This window comes from Gopherus evgoodei, chromosome 4 (genome assembly GCF_007399415.2).
Source record: "Gopherus evgoodei ecotype Sinaloan lineage chromosome 4, rGopEvg1_v1.p, whole genome shotgun sequence".
NCBI classification, from domain to species: Eukaryota; Metazoa; Chordata; order Testudines; family Testudinidae; genus Gopherus; species Gopherus evgoodei.
Genome location: NC_044325.1, coordinates 111,636,085 through 111,656,273, shown reverse-complemented (window position 1 = coordinate 111,656,273; position 20,189 = coordinate 111,636,085). Strand labels below are relative to the sequence as shown.

Here is a 20,189-nt window from a genome sequence, read left to right as displayed (position 1 = left end):
TCCTCCATTCTTCTTGTTTGTTGCATTTGTGTGTCTTATTTTAAATTAGATTGTAAGCTCTTTGGGGCAAGAACCATGAATTCACATGGGCTTGTACAGCACACAGCACTGATACTCCAATCCTGTTTTTGAAACTTTGCATGCTACTGTAATGCAAATTAACTAATCTGACAACAGGAATAGAAGTCAAGAACCTGAAGTTCCTTAATGGAAGAAGTATCATACCTTCCCACGTTTCTTTCCGGAAGCCATGAAGTCAATTTCTCCTGTACAGTATGGCAATTCCCTTCTGAGTGCTTCTTCTTTGTCATTACTGCAAAGTTTGGCTTCAGTGTCTTCCATTGGAACAGTGGTATGGTAATTAGTGCAGATGGATTCTCTGAAATAAAGGAGCACTTAAAGATGAGAGTTCAAAAATATTCAGGTTAGAATGGCAAATTTTGTGACTTTCCCAAAGTTAATAAATTACTCTTCATTTGGCATGTTCATCTGTATTCCCCTATTTTACCCTTTATCACAGGAATAGTCAATTTTTTTTTGTTGAGGTCCAAATTTCTTGGTCAAGATTCAGACCAGAGAATTTAATTAAAAAATTAATAAAAATAATTATAATAAGTAAATAAAAAGATTTTGAGATCAGTTCAAAAGCATTTGGCTGTCTGGATTTGGCCTGTGGTCTGCCTATTGACTACCCCTGCTTTAGCATTTTGTCTTATTATTAATGTTATAGTAGTAGCATAACATTATATTACAGACAAGACGGGAGTCCTATTTGCTAAGTGGTGTGAGGGCTGCCTCTTACTGTGCACATATACAGCAGAGTTTAGTATCAAAGTAGACGAGACAAAGGAAGTACTATAATACTCCTCTGGCAGATAGGGAGCCAAAGCACAAAGATTTGAAGTGAGTGGCCCAAGGTCACATGGGAAATCTACGGCAGAGCCAGGAATTGAACCAAGGTCTCTCAAGCTGAAAAGAGGGGCCTTGGCATGAAACAGTTGTGCTCGTGGCAGCAACTAGTGATGTTTGTGTTGCAACTTCTTGGTGTTGTCATCCCATTGTGCTACCCAGATGCTGTGTTGTTGTGTAGCAACCCAAAATAACAAAGTTGATGCTTTTGTACTGGCTTGAAGCTATCTTGGGGAAGGTTCAGCCCCAGCTGTTCATGGGAATGACTTACTGATTGCATGTGTCTCATTTTCAGTGTGAGACTTGAATGCTCTGTAGCTGTCGGGCACAACATAAAAGTCTCACAGTCCCATCCATATGTGGATGTAGCTATGCATTTGCAGAAGAGGGAAGCCCACCAAGACAGCATGCTCCCAATGTTGCAGAAACTTACCTGTAACTAAAATCCACGAGAAGTTCCTGTTGCGTTAACCTGTGTGAATCTAATGGAACTGTGCTATGTTTTGGGGTTTAAACCAGCAATTCAGTCAGTAAAATCTGTTTGTCATGTGTCTGCCACTCTCCCATAGACTGGCTAAAGATGCTAGGGTTGAAAAAAGCAAAACCACCTTGCACCTGTATGAAAATTGATAGAATCATAGACTATCAGGGTTGGAAGGGACCTCAGGAGGTCATCTAGTCCAACCCCCTGCCTCCCACCGGCTCCCACCGGCCTTGGTTTGCTGCTCCAGGCCAATGGGAGTTGTAGGAGCAGCGAACCGCGACCAGTGGGAGCCATGAGTGGCCGAACCTGCTGACGCGGCAGGTAAACAAACTGGTCTGGCCTGCCAGGGGCTTTCCCTGCAGAAGTGGCATCCCAAGTTTTGGAAACACTGCTCCAGATCATTAATGAAGATATTGAACAAAACCGGCCCCAGGACCAACACTTGGGGCAGTTCGCTTGATATCAGTTGCCAACTAGATATGGAGCCATTGATCACTACCCGTTGAGCCCAATGATCTAGCCAGCTTTCTATCCACCTTATAGTCCATTCATCCAGCCCAAACTACTTTAACTTGCTGGCAAGAATACTGTGGGAGATCGTATCAAAAGCTTTGCTAAAGTCAAGGAATAACACGTCCACTGCTTTCCCCTCATCCACAGAGCCAGTTATCTCCTCATAGAAGGCAATCAGGTTAGTCAGGCATGACTTGCCCTTGGTGAATCCATGCTGACTGTTCCTGATCACTTTCCTCTTCTCTAAGTGCTTCAGAATTGATTCCTTGAGATCTTGCTCCATGGTTTTTCCAGGGACTGAGGTGAGGCTGATTGGCCTGTAGTTTCCCGGCTCCTCCTCCTTCCCTTTTTTTAAAGATGCGCACTACAGTAGCCTTTTTCCAGTCATCCGGGACCTCCCCTGATCACCATGAGTTTTCAAAGATAATGGCCAATGACTCTGCAATCACTTCAGCCAACTCCTTTAGCACCCTCGGATGCAGCTCATCCGACCCTATGGACTTGTGCTTGTCCAGCTTTTCTAAATGGACTTGTGCTCGTCTCCTTCTTTATCCACAGAGAGCTGGTCCCATGCTGTGTTGCCCAGTTCTGTAGTCTGGGAATTGACCTTGTTCGTGAAGACAGAGGCAAAAAAAGCATTGAGTACATTAGCTTTTTCCACATCCTCTGTCACTAGGTTTCCTCCCTCATTCAGTAAGGGGCCCACACTTTCCTTGACTTTCTTCTTGTTATTAACATACCTGAAGAAAACCTTCTTGTTACTCTTAACATCTCTTTGTATATTTTATGTTTTATCTGCTATATTTTATGGCGGTGTAGTAAGACTCCTGCTTGGGCTCATCTTGAAAGTTTGAATCTGAATTCAAACTTGACCAAAGTTTGGGGATATTTCAATCTGGAAGGTTGGTTTGGGCCTTAGATTTGGGCCTACGTCACAAATTTCAGGTCTGGAACCAGTTCCAAATTTATCCAAAGTCTGGGCATGTTCTAGCCAGATTTTGTTTTCAGGACAAAGATTCTCAGATGGTGAAAGGTATACTTTCTGGGTATCCATTCATTAACCCTATTAACAATCTCAGGTTATATACAGAAGTTTCTGTTTGGCATTTGGATAGTTATTTTTACAGATACAATCCCCTAGACACTAATCCTGTGACCCTACATCTGACCTGCTCTTCTGGAGACTAGACAGGCAACAGTGGGACAATAATAAAACCTTCATGCAGTGATCAAGACATGGGGGCTTCAATCGCTGGCCTGGTTTGTGATAATACTGGAGCCAATGTTAGTAATAACCAGTACAGCTGCCCAGCAGATAGGGTTGTGATCCAGGAAGAAATGCCTGCATTATACAAAGCAGGAAAGGTGGTTCTGACAGCAGAGTGGCAAAACATCAACCCTGAAATTGAACACAATTTAGGATGGCATCCATGCAAGCACCTCCTACAGTCATATATAGAGTTGGCAACCAGGTTAGATGAGACATTGAGCTATTCTGGTAAGGAATTTTAGTTTCCTGTGCATTTTGTCCAGGTGACATTGCAGATAATTCCAACAGATGGCACTGCATTTCTTAGTAAGAACTGATTCTAATTCCAGTGTTTACTTATTCCCCTTGTATCTATTCTCTAATCACCCAGGAATAAATAGTTGGACTCTTAATATGCTTGCACTTAAATGCTGATTCTGTTGCATGTCTGGCCTAGCACTGTTACAAGCAGTAACTAATGAAACTAGTAAACGTTGCTTTTGTATGTAATTCTTTTTGGAGGGGACATTCACAGTAAATGTTGCTTTTGTATGTAATGCTTTTTGGAGGGGACATTCACAGTAAATGTTGCTTTTGTATGTAATGCTTTTTGGAGGGGACATTCATAGATTCTAAGGCCAGAAAGGACCATTGTGATCATCTAGACAGACCTCCTATATAACAGAGGCCATAGAACTTTGACATTGTAAGGGGAGCTCTCTGCATTCAGCAAAAACATGAAACAAACTCCATGAAAATAGCATGACTCGTTTGACATAAAGATCATATCCAAATGATTTGCAGATATTGCCTTCAAATGCAAATGCCAAACACTGGTTTTGTGCCATTGCTGTTTTGCATTTGTTGTTCCAGGTAGCTATGGAATGGAATCCATGTGATTCACAGTACAATACAAACATCCTAGCATCCAGATTACTTGCCTCCATTTTCAAAATGGAGATGGGCTTACATTGAAATACCTATCAGAAGCTAAAGGTTTTCTTCACCTTCCCTAAAGTTTTCTAAACTAGTACAGATTGTCTTCATTTTAACTCTTCCACTGTCATGGTCAGCTATCACTGTGCTGAGCTAGAACATAACATTGTTCTTTTAAGGGCCTGCTTTTTATTTGAAACTATGCACTGCAATGGGACTGTAGCAGGTATTGAACATAGAGCAGCACATGACTTGCATTTTCCCCTAGGTATTTAATATGGTAGCAATGAAGAGGATAAACAAAAAATAAATTCTATTATTTCCTCTTGGATTGGTTGGTGTTTGTTCTTTACAAAACAAACCTTGCATTGACAATGTATTGACTAATGATCTATTACAATTAATTGTAATTTCATTTGGCTCCTCTTGTTCTTGGATCATCTTGAAATGCTTCCCTTTGAAGTCAGCGGAAAGACTGTCATTGGTTTCAATAGGCATCAAATCCAGCCCTAAAACTGCACTGGACTCCAAGTGCATCATGTTACCACTGTTGGGCCAGATCTTCACATGGTATAAGTCAGCATATTCCATAGAAGTCAGCTGAGCTTTGTTGATTTACATCAATTGAGGATGTGGTCCATTGTTTGTTTGATTGTAAGGATCCAGGAAAAGTATTAATGAGAAAAGGCAGACAGTGGCTAATGGGAGATTAGCCCATGTACTGATGGGGAAAATTAAAAAACATGTCCTTCCAAGAAGGAGAGAGGAATACGCCACAAGCAGAACTGATTGAAAAACCTGGGGGGAAATATTTTGCCTTTTTTCCCCTCTAAAATTTTAATGAAAATTTTCGTTGTAAAATCAAATTTTCAGAAAATTTCAATGAACTCTAATTCTGAGCTTTTCCACTCTCTGTGAGGCCAACAGATGCCCAAACCTAAACAAAAATAACTGATTTTAAAAGGTGAGCAGTGGGGGGGAGGGCGTGAAATGAGACTTTCCCACCAACCTCTGTGTGTGTTTAAAAACCAACCAATCCCAAAGCCCAAACACAATGTATTTGACAGCCTTACTTTAGGTATGGACCAGGTCTAGGTAAATACATCTTTTTATAACTTTACTATCAATATAAAAGATAGGTATTATTAATATTATTGGGTCAAATTCTGACCTGGATGCTTCCATTGTCTTTAATTTCCAATGTCCATGGAAAGAATGTGACTAATTATACTGTAACTGAAACACAATAACCCAGAAAACTATTTCAAACTAGCCTAGCAAGTTAATACAGTTTTAAAAAAATATAATTGTCAGTGCCACCCACACATAAATCAACATCATTTATACCTGGTGATGGCCTAAGTGTGAATGATTCACTGTGTGATCCAGTCTCATGAGTCACTATTTCTGTGAAGTAGTCTTTTAAAGTATTTAAAGCATGCTGCCAGGACTGAGCCATTATAAGATTGGGGCCTGTAATACCATGGCCTAATACTATAGCACAATTTGTTACCACCCAGTCCTGAACGAAGATTTAAATTGTGTTGAGGGCTTCCATATTGTGACTGGTCCCTACCACAGCTGGCACTGAAGCTCAGATAGGACCCAAACTGTCTTGGTCCAAGCAAACTGTTGGCTGGAACCATATTTCTGAATGGCACCAATGGCTGGCGTAGACAAGGCCCAGCCATGTCATGGAATAATTTACAACATCAGATGATACCATAAGTACTACCAGCACACCCAGCATACCTTAGCTATAGCACACTTTTAGGTGTCATTATAATGTATTTGTGTGTAGGCAGGGCCAGATTGTTCTATAATGGTATATACAATCATATAATAGTTTAAGCTAGCTGGATTTATTCATAGAACCCAGGCTGTCACAGGGTTGTGTAAGCCATTTCCTAATATGGGTTAAGACAGTGCCCATTTATGCCCTGATTTAGCACAGCACAGCACTTATGCATATGCTTGTTTGAACTAAGGCCTAAATCCAGGTGGAAAGGCATCCTGTTCCCACATGGAAAAGGGGTAGGAAGTGGGGAGGATTCGAATGCACTTTCCATTCCTATTATAGAATCACAGAAATGTAGAGATGGAAGACATCTCAAGAGGTCATCCAGTCCATTGCCCTGTGCTGAGGCAGGATTAAGTATATCTAGACCATCCCTGATAAGTATTTGTATAACCTGTTCTTAAAAACCTCCAAGGACAAAGATTATATAACCTTCCTAGGTAACATGATCCAGTGCTTAACTATCCTTACAATTAGAAGCCTAATATCCAACCTAAATCTCCATTGCTTCATACTAAGCTCATTATTTCCTGTCATACCTTAGGTGGACATGGAAAACAACTGATCACCTTTTTCATACTTGAAGACTATTACTCTGTTCCCCCTCCAGGCATCTTCTCTCTAGACTAATTACGCCCAATTTCTTCTACCTTTCCTCAGAGTCCATGTTTTCTAAACCTCTTATTTTTGTTGCTCTTCTCTGGACTTAACACAATTTAACATCTTTCTTGAAGTGGACAGAGTACTCCAGCTGAGGCCTCACCAGTTCTGAGTAGAGTAGAACAATTAGCTCCCATGTCTTACATGTGACATTCATGTTAACAGATCCCAGGATGACATTTGCCGCCTTGGCAACAGCATCACACTGTTGACTCACCATTCACTTTGTGATCCGCTATAACCTCCAGATCCTTTTCAGCAGGACTATTGCCTGGCCTATTGTTCCCCATTTTGTATATGTCTACTTCCTGCAGAAGGTGCTCCATGCAAGGTGAGGTGGGGAGTCAGCATCCTTCCCCTGCTGGCATCATTGGGATTCCCTAGGCATCAGATTGCAATAGCTTTCCCAGAGATCCTGCTTCATACTGGGGATCCCCCTCTGAAAAGGGCCCTAGGAGTAGGGAGTCCTAGACAGAACAGCTCCATTGGAGCCACAGCAACAGATAATTGGCAGTTGGGGAGGAGTATGGATCCTGGGACTCCAGAGCTGGTGCAGAGTCTTGGGCCTGAATGCAGATGGTTCTGACCTCTTGTAAATCCAGTGGGATTTGGGGGTCAATCCAGGTTCATTCTATAAAGAGAATACCCTGCCCCTTCAAAGGAACAAAGTGTGTGAGGGAATCTATGATGGGGATGCCTACAAAGATTCCTTTTTGTGTTTTACTACACGAGTGAATGACGTAGCCCAGGGTTGTGTTATCTCCATGCTAGGATTTAAGCATGAGTTGGAGTCATTTGAGCATGAACCATTTTTACACATGGTCCTAGGTAACTTTGGGCTAGTCTACATGAACATGTAGTTTGCGATAAGTTAGCATATGAATCTACCCCACACTAGCCTGCCTCAGACCAACTCTCTGTGTGGAACCTGCTGACGAGCACTAACAGTTCTTTAGTGCACGTTGATCTCATCCTGTTTTAAAGTGGGGGGTAGATCAAAGTGCACTAAAGAATGGTCAGGGGTCTCCAGCAGGTGCCACATGGACAACTTTTGCTGCCAGATTTACACCCAAGCTTACCACACACTAAATGGTCATGGAAACAAATCTTTAGTCTGAACTTTAATGAAGATGGAATCAGCCAGGCAACTAGTCACAACAAGGCCTGCAGATGTCACCTGGTGAGCTGTATCCTTTTTATTATGCAGTCTTTGCCCTTTGTGTTTATTAGCGGCCCACAGGGGAATTGTCTGGAGTTGTTTGACTGAAAGAGTGGGACCGTGTTGGTCATTAGTTCACAGTGTCTAATTGTAGCATTAACTCCTCCTATATACCAGGGCACTGGGTGAGAGCATAGGATACTGTTCTCACCTACAGCCCCACTCTGACTCAGTCACTGTTAGATTCCCTGCCCTTTTCAGAAGCAGAGTTAATTGGGCATGTAAGCGTGTACAAATACCTTAGACCCAATCCTGTTTCACTGAAATTAATGGAAGATTTGCCATGACTTCAATGAGAGCAGGAACTATCCCATCAGTTTTATTTGGCTCATAGTTTCATTGGATCATAGCTTTTAATTAACAGCTTTCCACACAGTGAGAAGGGATAGATAAGTAAGCCATGTCCCTATTGGTTTAGGTCAGGGTTCAGCAACCTTTCAGAAGTGCTGTGCTGAGTCTTCACTTATTCACTCTAATTTAAGGTTTCACGTGCCAGTAATACATTTTAATGTTTTTTAGAAGGTGTCTTTCTATAATATATAACCAAACTATTGTTCTATGTAAAGTAAATAAGGTTTTTAAAATGTTTAAGAAGCTTCATTTAAAATTAAATTAAATGCAGAACCCCCCGGACCAGTGCCAGGACCTGGGCAGTGTGAGTGCCACTGAAAATTAGCTCATGTAGGTTGCTTACCCCTGGTTTAGGCTTTGGCAGCAAGGCCAGCCAACCCTGACCCTTTACTTTTGTTCAGAGATTATTTTGTGTGGTAGGATATTGCCTAACATATAGCAGAGGTGGCTCCTCAACCTCATTTAGGTTGATGAACCAGAAAAATGGATAGTTCCTATGGTCTTGTCTGCACTATACACATTTTCTAAACCTTGCTCACACTGGTGCAGCTTTTGTAGACAAAGCTCCTATGGCTGCAGCTCTTTTTAATAGTTTTTCATTAAATCTGCTCAGAGCAGTGATAACATGCCAATAGAGGAGGGTGGATGAAACTTTGTTGAGACATGGAGAGCAGAGCTACAACAGGCATTCTGCAGAAGGGGAATGCCTGAAAAATTCAAAGCAGTTTGGACTGACTTTTTAGAAGACTGTGATTAATGTGATCTCAAGATAGATATGCACTTCCCCTCCCATCACTTCATCCTAACCCTCTTACTTTGTGTATTATGATTAATCTGGTATGTTGGTAAATTTGTTGTATTTGGAAAAATTAATAAATTATAAATATGAAAAAGTGTAGCTATTTTAGTCCTCTCCTCTGCATCATCTAAAAATCCAATTTAAACCTTGTTTGAATTATACAATAAATGTATGCAACTGTTTCTGAGCTCAGCTGACATAACAGCAGCCCTATAGATCTGGGTTCAAATCCTAGCTAAAAAGACTGTGGTTTAAACTGGTAATGACTGTGAAATGCATTGTCTAACTAGTGAACCTCATGACTTGACAAAGACAGCACCAGAAAATATACCAAGCCCAGAAATCTTCTGATGGCAAACATCAACTGAAGCAAGGAACTCAAAACAAAACTACATGAAGTGGCTGAGCAATAAAGTAGCAAATTCAGAAACCATGGTTAACCTTTTCAAGCATGCCTAAGTGATTTGGAGTCACTACATATCTTGGAAAATTTTAACTTATATTGTTAGTTGAAATTATTCAGTCTCTGTTATAGGAAGACTGATATTATGGGACTTATGTAAAAGACAGTTATAGTGTTTGCATATGTGTAGATCATTAATATAGAGAGCACCCAAAAAATGGGGACGGGGGAGGAGGGGAAGATCACCAGGAAATAACTCAAGAACAGATAAAGATATAGAAGCTGAGAGGGGTGTTATTGAACCAAACATGATATTTTGCTTCCTTTTTGTAGGTAAATTTTGAGGTTTAAGGCCAGATCCAGCACTCACTAAAGTCTTCCTGTTGATCTCCGGGAGCTTTGGATTCGATCCTTAAACTGGTTAACAACATCCATTTAAAAGTTCCCTTCCTTTGGAACAGACTAGCATGCAAAATGCTAATGCAAATACATAGACTTTTCCTTTTCATTTCCAACATCATCAGCTGAAAGTAATAAACAAAACCTGTGGATATTTGAATATTGTAATTTTAGTGAGTCGACAAACATTTGCGTGTGGATTTTAACCAGCTTGTTTCACATGTGAATCAATGCTGGGGAAAAAGCTGGAAAGAAAAAATGGAAAGAAGAAAGGGCAGGGTAGTAAATAATGGAAGAAGAGGAGGTAGGAGGAAGAGAATGACAGACAGACAGAGCCAAACCATAACATTGTTGGTAAAGTGAAGCCATTTGTCATGCTGGGGGGTGGGTGGGGAAGTGTTACATTTGCTATAGTACACTGTGGGAACTTTTATTTAACCCCTTTCAGTGGACAGTTCTTCAACTCTCCACACAGGATCACTAGTATGGGGTGGGAGTGGGGTTAGATACCATACAAAATCTTACCGGAAAAATTTAGTTGAAGTTGACTTATATATGAACACTGTCTTATGGACAGAATATTGGAGGAAGGGGCCATAAGCTAAATAAAACCAACAATTCAGAATTAGGAGAGGCCTGAAGTAGTCTACTGTGGCTATGCTCAGATCTGCCTTTTGTTGTTAATCTATTAGACCTTTATGCTTCCAGAACTTAAGAGTAGAATTTTCAAAAGTTCCCAGCATTGCCCTAACTCCGTTCCAATTGAAACCAACTATTGACTTCAATGGAAACAGACTTAGGCCAAGGCAAAGGAGTTTAGAAAAAACCCGCCTTAAAAGCAATGCTAAATCCATCTTTAAAAAATACCTTGTTTCACATTTAAAATGGATAAAATAATTTTGCATAATTTTTTTTACTCCCACAAAATCTTTTCTTATATATAGATCTCATCAGGGCAATTATCACAAAAACCATTCCCTTTGCCTCTACTGTTAGACTGATTTTTTCCCCCCACAACTTCCCTTATTTTATAGCATAAACTTGTTTACTAAACTAAGCAAATTTTACGTGCATTTCAAAGAGGAAGTATATGCAAAAGTGCGCATGCCTTTTGCATAAAGCAGAGACATTGTGGGCTTTAAAATGCCAAACCTCCGGAAAAAAATCTGTTTTGTTTCTAAGATAAAGCAAAACTGAAGAAACATTGATCTGGTTTTATGCACTCCTTGATATTGAAATATTTTATTATGCAGGCATGGTAATGACTCCATAATTAGTTTTATGTTAAGCTGTTGCCTTTGAGACTTTAAAGCCTCACTGTAGCTCAGATCGCTAGCACAAGTTAGAAGAGGATGTCTTGAGGTTTTCTGAAGGTTGAACCTGAGTACGTGCAGCTCCCATTGACTTCAGTTGGCACTGTGTGCGCTCAGCCCCTTTAAAAGTCAGAGCCATTGAATGCACTAAAAAGTGTTCCTGGAATAATTATTTAAACATCTCAAAGTACTTCTTTTCTAAAATGTGGGCTGGTGAGTCTCACCTTTGTCCAGATCTCATTTGCAAATAAACAACCATCTGTGCAAGCCTTAAACTCAGAGACACACCTGTGCATTACAGGTGCACTACAATGAAGTTTGCACTGTTCTACATGTAATATTTTTCTAAATTCGCCCATGAGCACAGCAAATAGTTCTTCTAACGGCAGCTGCCAGCACACCTACACTCAGGGTATGTCTACACTACAGGATTATTCCAATTTTACATAAACCGGTTTTGTAAAACAGATTGTATAAAGTCGAGTGCATGTGGCCACACAAAGCACAATAATTCGGTGGTGTGCGTCCATGTACCAAGGCTAGCGTCGATTTCTGGAGCGTTGCACTGTGGGTAGCTATCCCGTAGCTATCCCATAGTTCCCGCAGTCTCCCCTACCGATTGGAATTCTGGGTTGAGATCCCAATGCATGATGGTGCAAAAATAGTGTCGCGGATGATTCTGGGTAAATGTCATCACTCATTCCTTCCTCTATGAAAGCAATGGCAGACAATCATTTCGCACCCTTTTTCCCTGGATTGCCCTGGCAACCATGGAGCCCATTTTGCCTTTTGTCACTGTCACCGTATGTGTACTGGATGATGCTGACAAAGGCAGTACTGCAGTGCTACACAACAGCATTCATTTGCCTTTGCTTCTGCCAAGGTAGCAGAGACGGTTACCATCCCTATTGTACCGTCTGCCATGCTATTGTAAATTGGTGATGAGATGACGGTTATCAGTTGTTCTGTACTATCTGCTGCTGTCATGGGTGCTCCTGGCTGGCCTTCGCTGAGGTCAGCCGGGGGCGCAAAGACAAAAATGGGAATGACTCCTCGGGTCATTCCCTCCTTTATGTTTTATCTAAAAATAGAGTCAGTCCTGCCTAGAATATGGGGCAAGTGTACTAGAGAACCAGTGAACCAGAGAGCACAGCCGCTCCATGTCAGATCCTGCAGAAATGATGAGCTTCAAGCCATTCTAGGGGGTACTCCTGCAACAACCCCACCCGTTGCTTCCCTCCTCCCCCAACCCTCCTGGGCTACCATTGCAGTGTCCCCCCATTTGTGTGATGAAGTAATAAAGAATGCAGGAATAAGAAACACTGACTTTTTAGTGAGATAAAATGAGGGGGAGACAGCCTCCAGCTGCTATGATAGTCCAGGCAGGACATTAAACGGTGGAGGGGGAGAGGAGCCCAGCCTCCCGCTGCTATGATAGTTCAGGCAGTACAGAATCTTTTCTTTAGACATGAAAGGGGGCGGGGTGGCTGATGGAGCTCAGCCCCCAGTTGCTATGATGAAGACGGTTACCAGCTGTTCTGTACCATCTGCTGGGAATGACCGGGAGTCATTCCTATTTTTACCCAGGCACCCCCGGCCGACCTCACCGAGGCCAACCAGGAGCACTCACAGGATGATGAGGACAGCTATTAGTCATTTTGTACTGTACCGTCTGCCACTGGCAAGGGGATGCTGCTGTTCAGTGCCGCAGCACTGCGTCTACAAGCAGCATGCAGTAGACATATGGTGACATTGAAAAAAGTCAAGAAATGATTTTTTTCCCTTTTCTTTCATGGGGAGGGGCGGGGGTGGGTAAATTGATGAGATATACCCTGAACCACCCTGGACAATGTGTTTGACCCTACAGGCATTGGGAGCTCAGCCAAGAATGCAAATGCTTTTCGGAGACTGCGGGGACTGTGGGATAGCTGGAGTCCTCAGTACCCCCTTCTTCCCTCTCTCCCTCCATAAGCATCCATTTGATTCTTTGGCTTTCCGTTACGCTTGTCACACAGCACTGTACTGTGGCCTCTGTCTATCATAGCCAGGAGATTTTTTCAAATGCTTTGGCATTTCGTCTTCTCTAATGGAGCTGTGATAGAACAGATTTGTCTCCCTATACAGCGACCAGATCCAGTATCTCCCGTATGGTCCATGCTGGAGCTCGTTTTGAATTTGGGACTGCATTGCCACCCATGCTGATCGGAGCTCCACGCTGGGCAAACAGGAAATGAAATTCAAAAGTTTGCGGGGCTTTTCCTGTCTACCTGGCCAGTGCATCCGAGTTCAGATTGCTTTCTAGAGCAGTCACAATGGTGCACTGTGGGATACCGTCTAGAAGCCAATACCATTGATTTGCAGCCACATTAACCCTAATCCGACATGGTAATACTGATTTCAGCGCTACTCCTCTCATTGGGGAGAAGTACAGAAACCAGTTTAAAGAGCCCTTTCTATTGATAAAAAGGGCCTCATTGTGTGGACGGGTGCAGGGTTAAATTGGTTTAACACTGCTAAATTCGGTTTAAACGCGTAGTGTAGACCAGGCCACAGTTACTGCTGTTTTCTGGCACTGCCTCTCAGCCTCCTTGACTCACCAGGTGGGCTGAGCACAGAACTAAGTGAACCAGGGAAGAACCAGGGCTAGAACCTCTAGCCAGCATCAAGGTGAATGATCAGTTTTGGGGGTGCAGATGGACACTTAAATATTTGGGGAACAGAGGGAGAGAACTGGTCTGAGAATTACGCTGTACCCCTAGTCACAACATCCAGCTGAAATACCACTGTTATTAATGTCCCCTGGAATTGGGGAATATGTTTCTCCTCCACTCTTACAGTGCTGGTCTACTGATCATTCTTTTGTGCGTCAGATCAGGACTTCCCCAAAGCAGATTAGGGTCCTGTTCTGGCAGAGGAAGTCATGCAAGGACTCACCAAATTCCTCTAACACCATACTGCAAGCACTGTAAAACCTTACAGCTGACCTCATACTGTGCCTATGTCCACTCAACACACTGTCCAATTCACCCATATCCTGACTAACGCTATGGTCAGAATGCAGATTCTGTGGTAGTGTGACTTAGAGGAACAGGGTAAAATGATGTGTGAGGGTGAAGGAATGTTACAGAAACTTCCCCTAATTTGACATTTCTTTGCTTTAAAGGGCTAGCCTCACTGGGTTTCTCATGCCAGCAAACTTTAACTGGGTTTTACGGAGGGTGGGATTTTTGGGGTGTGAGGGAGGAAAGCACCTATTTAGAATCTATCATTCCTTAAGGCCTGATCCAAAACCCACTGAAGTGTTTTACAAACTGGGCTGGAATCACCCCCATCTGCAATGGGTGAAAAACAGCTGTGTGCAACAGAAGAGTTCCCCTCTGATGAGAGGTAGGCAGGGATTTTGGTGTTTTTTTTTTATTTATACAATTCAGGGGTTCCACGGAGGGGTGTGTGTGCTTAAATGTATGGCTGGACTGCCGTAGAGGCTGCCAGTAGGGACTGCTCAAATGATACACTTGAAGCAGCATGTTTCCTGGGTAGCCTGGCTATGTTCCCTCTACAGCCTAAGTTGTCCACTTTCTAGGCTGTGCTAGCTGGCTCCTGGCCTGCCCATGGAGATGATGTGGTGGGCACCTTGTGTCATGGTGACTAATTATGGGGAGCACTTTTTACTAGGGGGGATGCACAGGTCTAGTTTCCATGGGTGAAACCTGGCAGAAAATTGATTATATAATCAACGCACCCAGCTTCAGGAAAGAAATGCATCCATTTCTTGGGTGGAGTGTGGGAGATATTTGCATTGGGAATATTTGTACGATTGTAGCTACATAGCTGCAATGCCCACTGTAGATGTTCTGCACCAGTGCAAGCCCCATACTGCATTGCAACAATACTGGCGGGTTGCACTGGTGCAATAGTGGTACAAATATTCCCAGTACAGACAATCTGTTAGGCAGGCAAGCAGTACATAGCACATTGTAGAAAAATGACGGGAAGGATTTTATTTTTATTTTTTTGGGCCAAGGATACAGGTTTAGATCCTTGCTGCTGCAAGTAGTTCTGTGGAATCTTAATGTTCGTGCAGAAAAATGGAAACTCTGCATTAGTCTAATCCCGAATACACCCACCCATCCTCAGTTGGTGCCAATCACCAGAGCTCCATTGAATTCCATGGAGATATGCCAATTTACAATAGCTGAGGAAAATCTGGCCCAGTAAAGCTTGGTATGATCTCTGAACTCTTTCAAGTGGCTGTTTTCCATAACAAAACCCATCAATTTTTTTTTTTTGCCTTTGAAGATGGCAGTAACAATGCTAGCATTATCCTTACAGAGGAAAGAAAGGTTAAATTGACCCTGCTGCCACTTGAACTTTGAATTCAGGGGCTCAGAATATTTCAACTAAGCCATCTCCTCTGTGGCAATGGTTTGGCATTGTGCGGGCAGGGAGATGAGAGAGTAGGGATGCTGATAGAGCTTCAGTTATACTGAAATATGCTTGATTATGCAGTCGGAAAGTGGAGAAAATATTCACCTTCACAACAGACAGTCAATCTGTTTGTGGACAATGAGAGGGATAGCTGCTGTTATTTTTTATGAATAGTACATGTACCTCAGTTTACGAGCTTGATATTTTCTGTCTGACTGCTGGAAGGTGAATTAAAAGGGGCGGTTAAGAAGCAAACCGAAATGAACAATGGTCAGAGATGAGACTTCCCTGGGTAAACAACTTCAAGCGAGCTAGGGGAACAATGGCTGTACTATTAATTGAGAAGTTGCTCTTTCCAAGCACCAGCCAAAAATTAAGCAGCCATTTTGCCAAGACCAGAGTCTAGAGATCAAAAAGATTCTCAGCAGTTAAAAGCACCTCCAAGACAAAGGAAGAAGAGAGTTGCCACCAGCTACTGGAGGTGAGACACTGACAGAAAGACTCGGAGAGGCAGAGAATACAGCAGGGCAGTCAGACTGAAGCAGAGGCCGTATGGGATGTGTCCGAGGCAGTGAAGTTTGCCTAAGGTTTGAGAGAAGTAATAAGGTATAGGCAAGACCCAGGCCTGGAACTTCTGTGGTTTTTAACCCTTTTCTATGCTTGACATATACCTCTGAGTGGATAGACAATACCTTTGTTTAGAAGGAGCTGTTCTGAGACCCTTTGATCAGCTGTTGATCACATGCACCCAGAGAGAAGTTACTTGCAGGTGCCTGATTCATTTGGGTGTCATGTTAATGTGGCTGGAATTGGGAGGCTGCCATTCCAGGATCCTTTCTAAGAGTGATAGAACCATGGGGACCCACCCAAAGAGGGATGAAGGAGCAAAACCTGTCACCTGAGCAATGTACTCATAAGGGACTGTAAAGGGGTATGACACTACTTGCCCTATAACTATGACAGTATGGTGGGACTAAAGGATGTAAATTGTTATTTGTCCCTAAACTTCAGCAGAGCTATGACAGTTTAAGTAGCTGATGACCTGGCTCCCTTTCTTGAAAAATATTCAGATAAGAAAAAGTGACTTTTATGAATTATGTAGTGCAAAATCTAGAAAAGTGTGAAAAGTCATACTTCACCCATCACAAAAGTTTTGTGAAGCTTATCACTTATTAATTTTTGCAACACATTCTTGGGTCCTGGAATGTTAGCAATGGAACTGCAAAATTAGAACAGAGCTGTAGAAATGCCAAGTTTTATTATTACTGGTATATTAATTATTACTGATACATTGTATGTTCCATCTACATTTATTTTTCATTTCAGTGTACATAAAATTAAAAATATATCTAACCTGAAATGCTATTATCAAATATGAAATTGCTATGCAAGTCTATCACTTCTTAATTTCCATGATTTCAGGAGCATTTAAAAGTACAGTAAACAGCCACAGTATATAGTCTAGAAAATTTTTGTTTGGATTCGTTGGATTCTCCCTGTAATAGAGGATTTTCTCACGGCCAGGTAAACTGGCTTTAGAGGTGTATTGTACCATACTGCCAGCACAAAGCAGCTGCATCACAGCACAGAATCTGGGCTCTGGAGAAGAGGTGGGCCTCATCCAGAGTTTCAATTTGTCCCAATACAAAGATACATTTGGAGATGTTCAGATCTCGGGTTTTGATTTTGACCCATTTCTAATATAGAGTTCACATATGCAGCTGGGAGTGCAATAGTAGTCTTCTGTTGAGGTCTAAAGCAGCTCAAACAATCAAAGTAAACAATCGTTAATTAATATAACAACAACAGTGAAGCAGAAATGTCCCATGGTTTGTTTCAACGGCTGAACAAAACAGTGATGAATATAACCCTGCATTGTATGGAAGGGAGTTCAGTGCATAGACAAAGCACATTATACCTGTAAAAACTCATGTCCCAGAAATATTCCCAGGAAGCATTGCACACACACCCAGTGCTCAAATGAAGAGGAGGGTAGTAGTGGATATTCTATATCTTCTCTACTCACTACTGCCCGGTGAAGAAAAGAGAAGAGATGATGGAGCATGCCACTGGTTTCCTCCTCAACTTGAGCACCAATGTCACTTTCAAAGGCTTGCCACGAAGGGAAATAAGAAGGAACCTCCGTTCCTTTTCCAGAAAAGGAAGAGTTTTAAAGGCCAGAGGTGAATTCATTTAACAATCTGAATGACTTCTGCAGAGTCTGCATCAGGCTTATTGTGCATGTAATAATTTATATATTATAAATGAACTTACCTGCTGGCTATCCTTTGCAATGGGCATGACTAGCCACCTGCACTATTGAAGTTGCTATGCAGTGTGTCAGGTTAAAAGGCATTGAATGCTGCTTCCTTTTCCTATTGTGAAAGGAGAGGTTTCTGGTTTAGCTGATGCACCCTTCCCATTAAACCTACAAAAGTAAAAGAAAGCAGCAGCAGCACCTGCTGAAACCAATCGCTGTACTCAGGGAATGAATAGGAGCTGAATCAAGCAAATGTGTATGCAAATAGTAGATATGAATGTCTCTGCATCAGTAAGGGGTAAATGACCATCAGAATCTGACATCTAAAAGGATCACATTTTAAATATTTATACATTTTCTAGGTGATGTGTTCAACTGAATGCACCAGAGTAGTTGTGGAATAAATGTGCAGTAACTCCCCGTTTAACATCCTCTTGCTTAACGTTGTTTCGATGTTACGTCCTTGCTTCATTACAGAACATGCTCGTTTAAAGTTGTGCAATGCTCCCCTATAACGTCATTTGGCTGCCGGCTTTGTGCACGGCTGGCAGCCCCACATCAGCTACCCCCCGTCCCCTCCCCCACCACGCCTCCTGCCCACTGGTGGATCCCGCAGATCAGTGCCTTCCCCCTGTTCCCCCCGCGGCAATCAGCTGTCTTGCGGTGTTCAGGAGGCTGGGGGGGGAGGTTGTGTGCCACATCCTCGCTCCTCCCCCCAGGTTCCTGAACACCACAAACCCACTGATTGCCGCGGGCAGGGGGCTGGGGGGAGGAGCGAGGATGCAGCGTGTGAAGTAAAGGGGGAAAAGGTGGAGCGGGTGGGGGAGAAGAGGTGGGTTAAGGGTGGGGGCTTGGCGGAAGGGTTAGAGTGGATGGGCCAAGGGTTGAGCCCCCACCTCTGGCAAAGTCGGTGCCTGTGCTTGCAAGAACAGCAAGAGGAGCAGCCAGACAATCCATCCTCTTCCACTCTCTGACTCCACCACCTCAACCAAGGTTCATACTCAGCAATGATGACTGTAGTATTAAATTGTTTCTTTAAAATAATTTAAAACTTATACCTGTATTAAATTGCTTGTCTAAAAGGTATATAATGCCTGTTGTCTGGCAAAAAAAATTTTTCCCTGGAACCTAACCCCCCCATTTACATTAATTCTTATGGGGAAATTGGATTTGCTTAACATCATTTCGCTTAAAGTTGCAATTTTCAGGAACATAAATACAATGTTAAGTGAAGAGTGAGTAATTTGTTAGTCTCTAAAGTGCCACAAGTACTCCTGTTCTTTTTGAAGAGTTACTGTATCAGTGAAGCTAGTTAACCCTCTGAATGTCCTTACCAAGAAACAAGTGCCCTACGTGGGCCTCTCCCCAGCTGCAGAAACCCTGGTACACCCTCCCCAGGGCACAGATGCACAACCCAAGTCCTCTCTTAACTCTCTGCTCATTAGATTCCCAGTTAAAACCTCTTCAAGCTGTAGAAACTTTCCTGACTCCCCCTGAAGATAAGTAACTTCAATAAGCAATGCATTGAGCTTCCCTACATAAATGCAATATTATGGCTGGTGTTAGTTTGCATTTCTTTTACCACCAACAGATTATATGTTGCACCAAAATCCTTCCTTTCAGTGTCGCAATGCTGCTACCTCCTTAAGCAGCTTTCTGAATGGGGTTGTTGGATACCTAGGGCCAGACCCTCAGTTGGTGCAAATCAGCATAGCTCCATTGACTTCCATGGAGTTATGCCAATTTACAGCAGCTGAGAAGGATCTGGCCCAATAAAGCTTGGTGTGAATGTTGAGCTCTTTCAGGTGGCTGTTTTCTATGACGTATTCCCTCAATTGTTTTCTGCTTTCTGAGATGGCATTAACTGCCATGGTTTGTACTTTTTTTGATTTGTTGGGCTTCAGGCCTTTCAGGGTTAAGATAATTTATGTCCTACATACCCAGTGTCCTTGATACAAATCTTGTTATTTCCCTTAGGCTCTAAATTCACCTGTCTTGCTTCTGCCAGACTGGATTCCTTTCCTTTATTTGGGCGGGGCAAGAGGAAGTAATTTTGGAGAATGTATTCCCCTGTGTCATACCAGGTCTCAAATTAATATGAAATCAGGAAGACATCCACACCCTGTCTGTTGAGGAGAACAGCAGGTTTTGTTTCTCTCATGGGGCCCTGCATAATTCTTCTGGATTGCTTTAAAATTTTGTGTGTGTATGTGCGCACGCTTGTCTGTTTTCCTTCCTCTGACTATTTTGACTGTAATCATGTTTCTGTTACCATTTAAATTCCCATATCCGGAATTGTGCTGAATTCCATTATGTCATAATAGAAAGTTATATATATTTTTTTCTGTTATAACTACAGTAAAACTTGCTTTAAGCAACCAATCAACCAAGGGATTGGGCGGGGAGGGGAGGTCATTTACAGCTGTGCTCTAACAGCTTGTCTAGATAGCAAATTAGTACACAACAAA

The 20,189-nt window shown here is 42.4% G+C and overlaps 1 protein-coding gene across 1 annotated transcript in view; it reads right to left on the bottom strand.

Moving 5' to 3' along the window:
• TRPM5 (transient receptor potential cation channel subfamily M member 5) overlaps positions 1 to 20,189 on the bottom strand; it is an 87,167-nt gene that overhangs the window by 56,897 nt on the left and 10,081 nt on the right. The window contains 1 exon segment of the mRNA XM_030562134.1: positions 226 to 395. Within this exon segment, the coding sequence (XP_030417994.1) occupies positions 226 to 395 (170 nt within the window).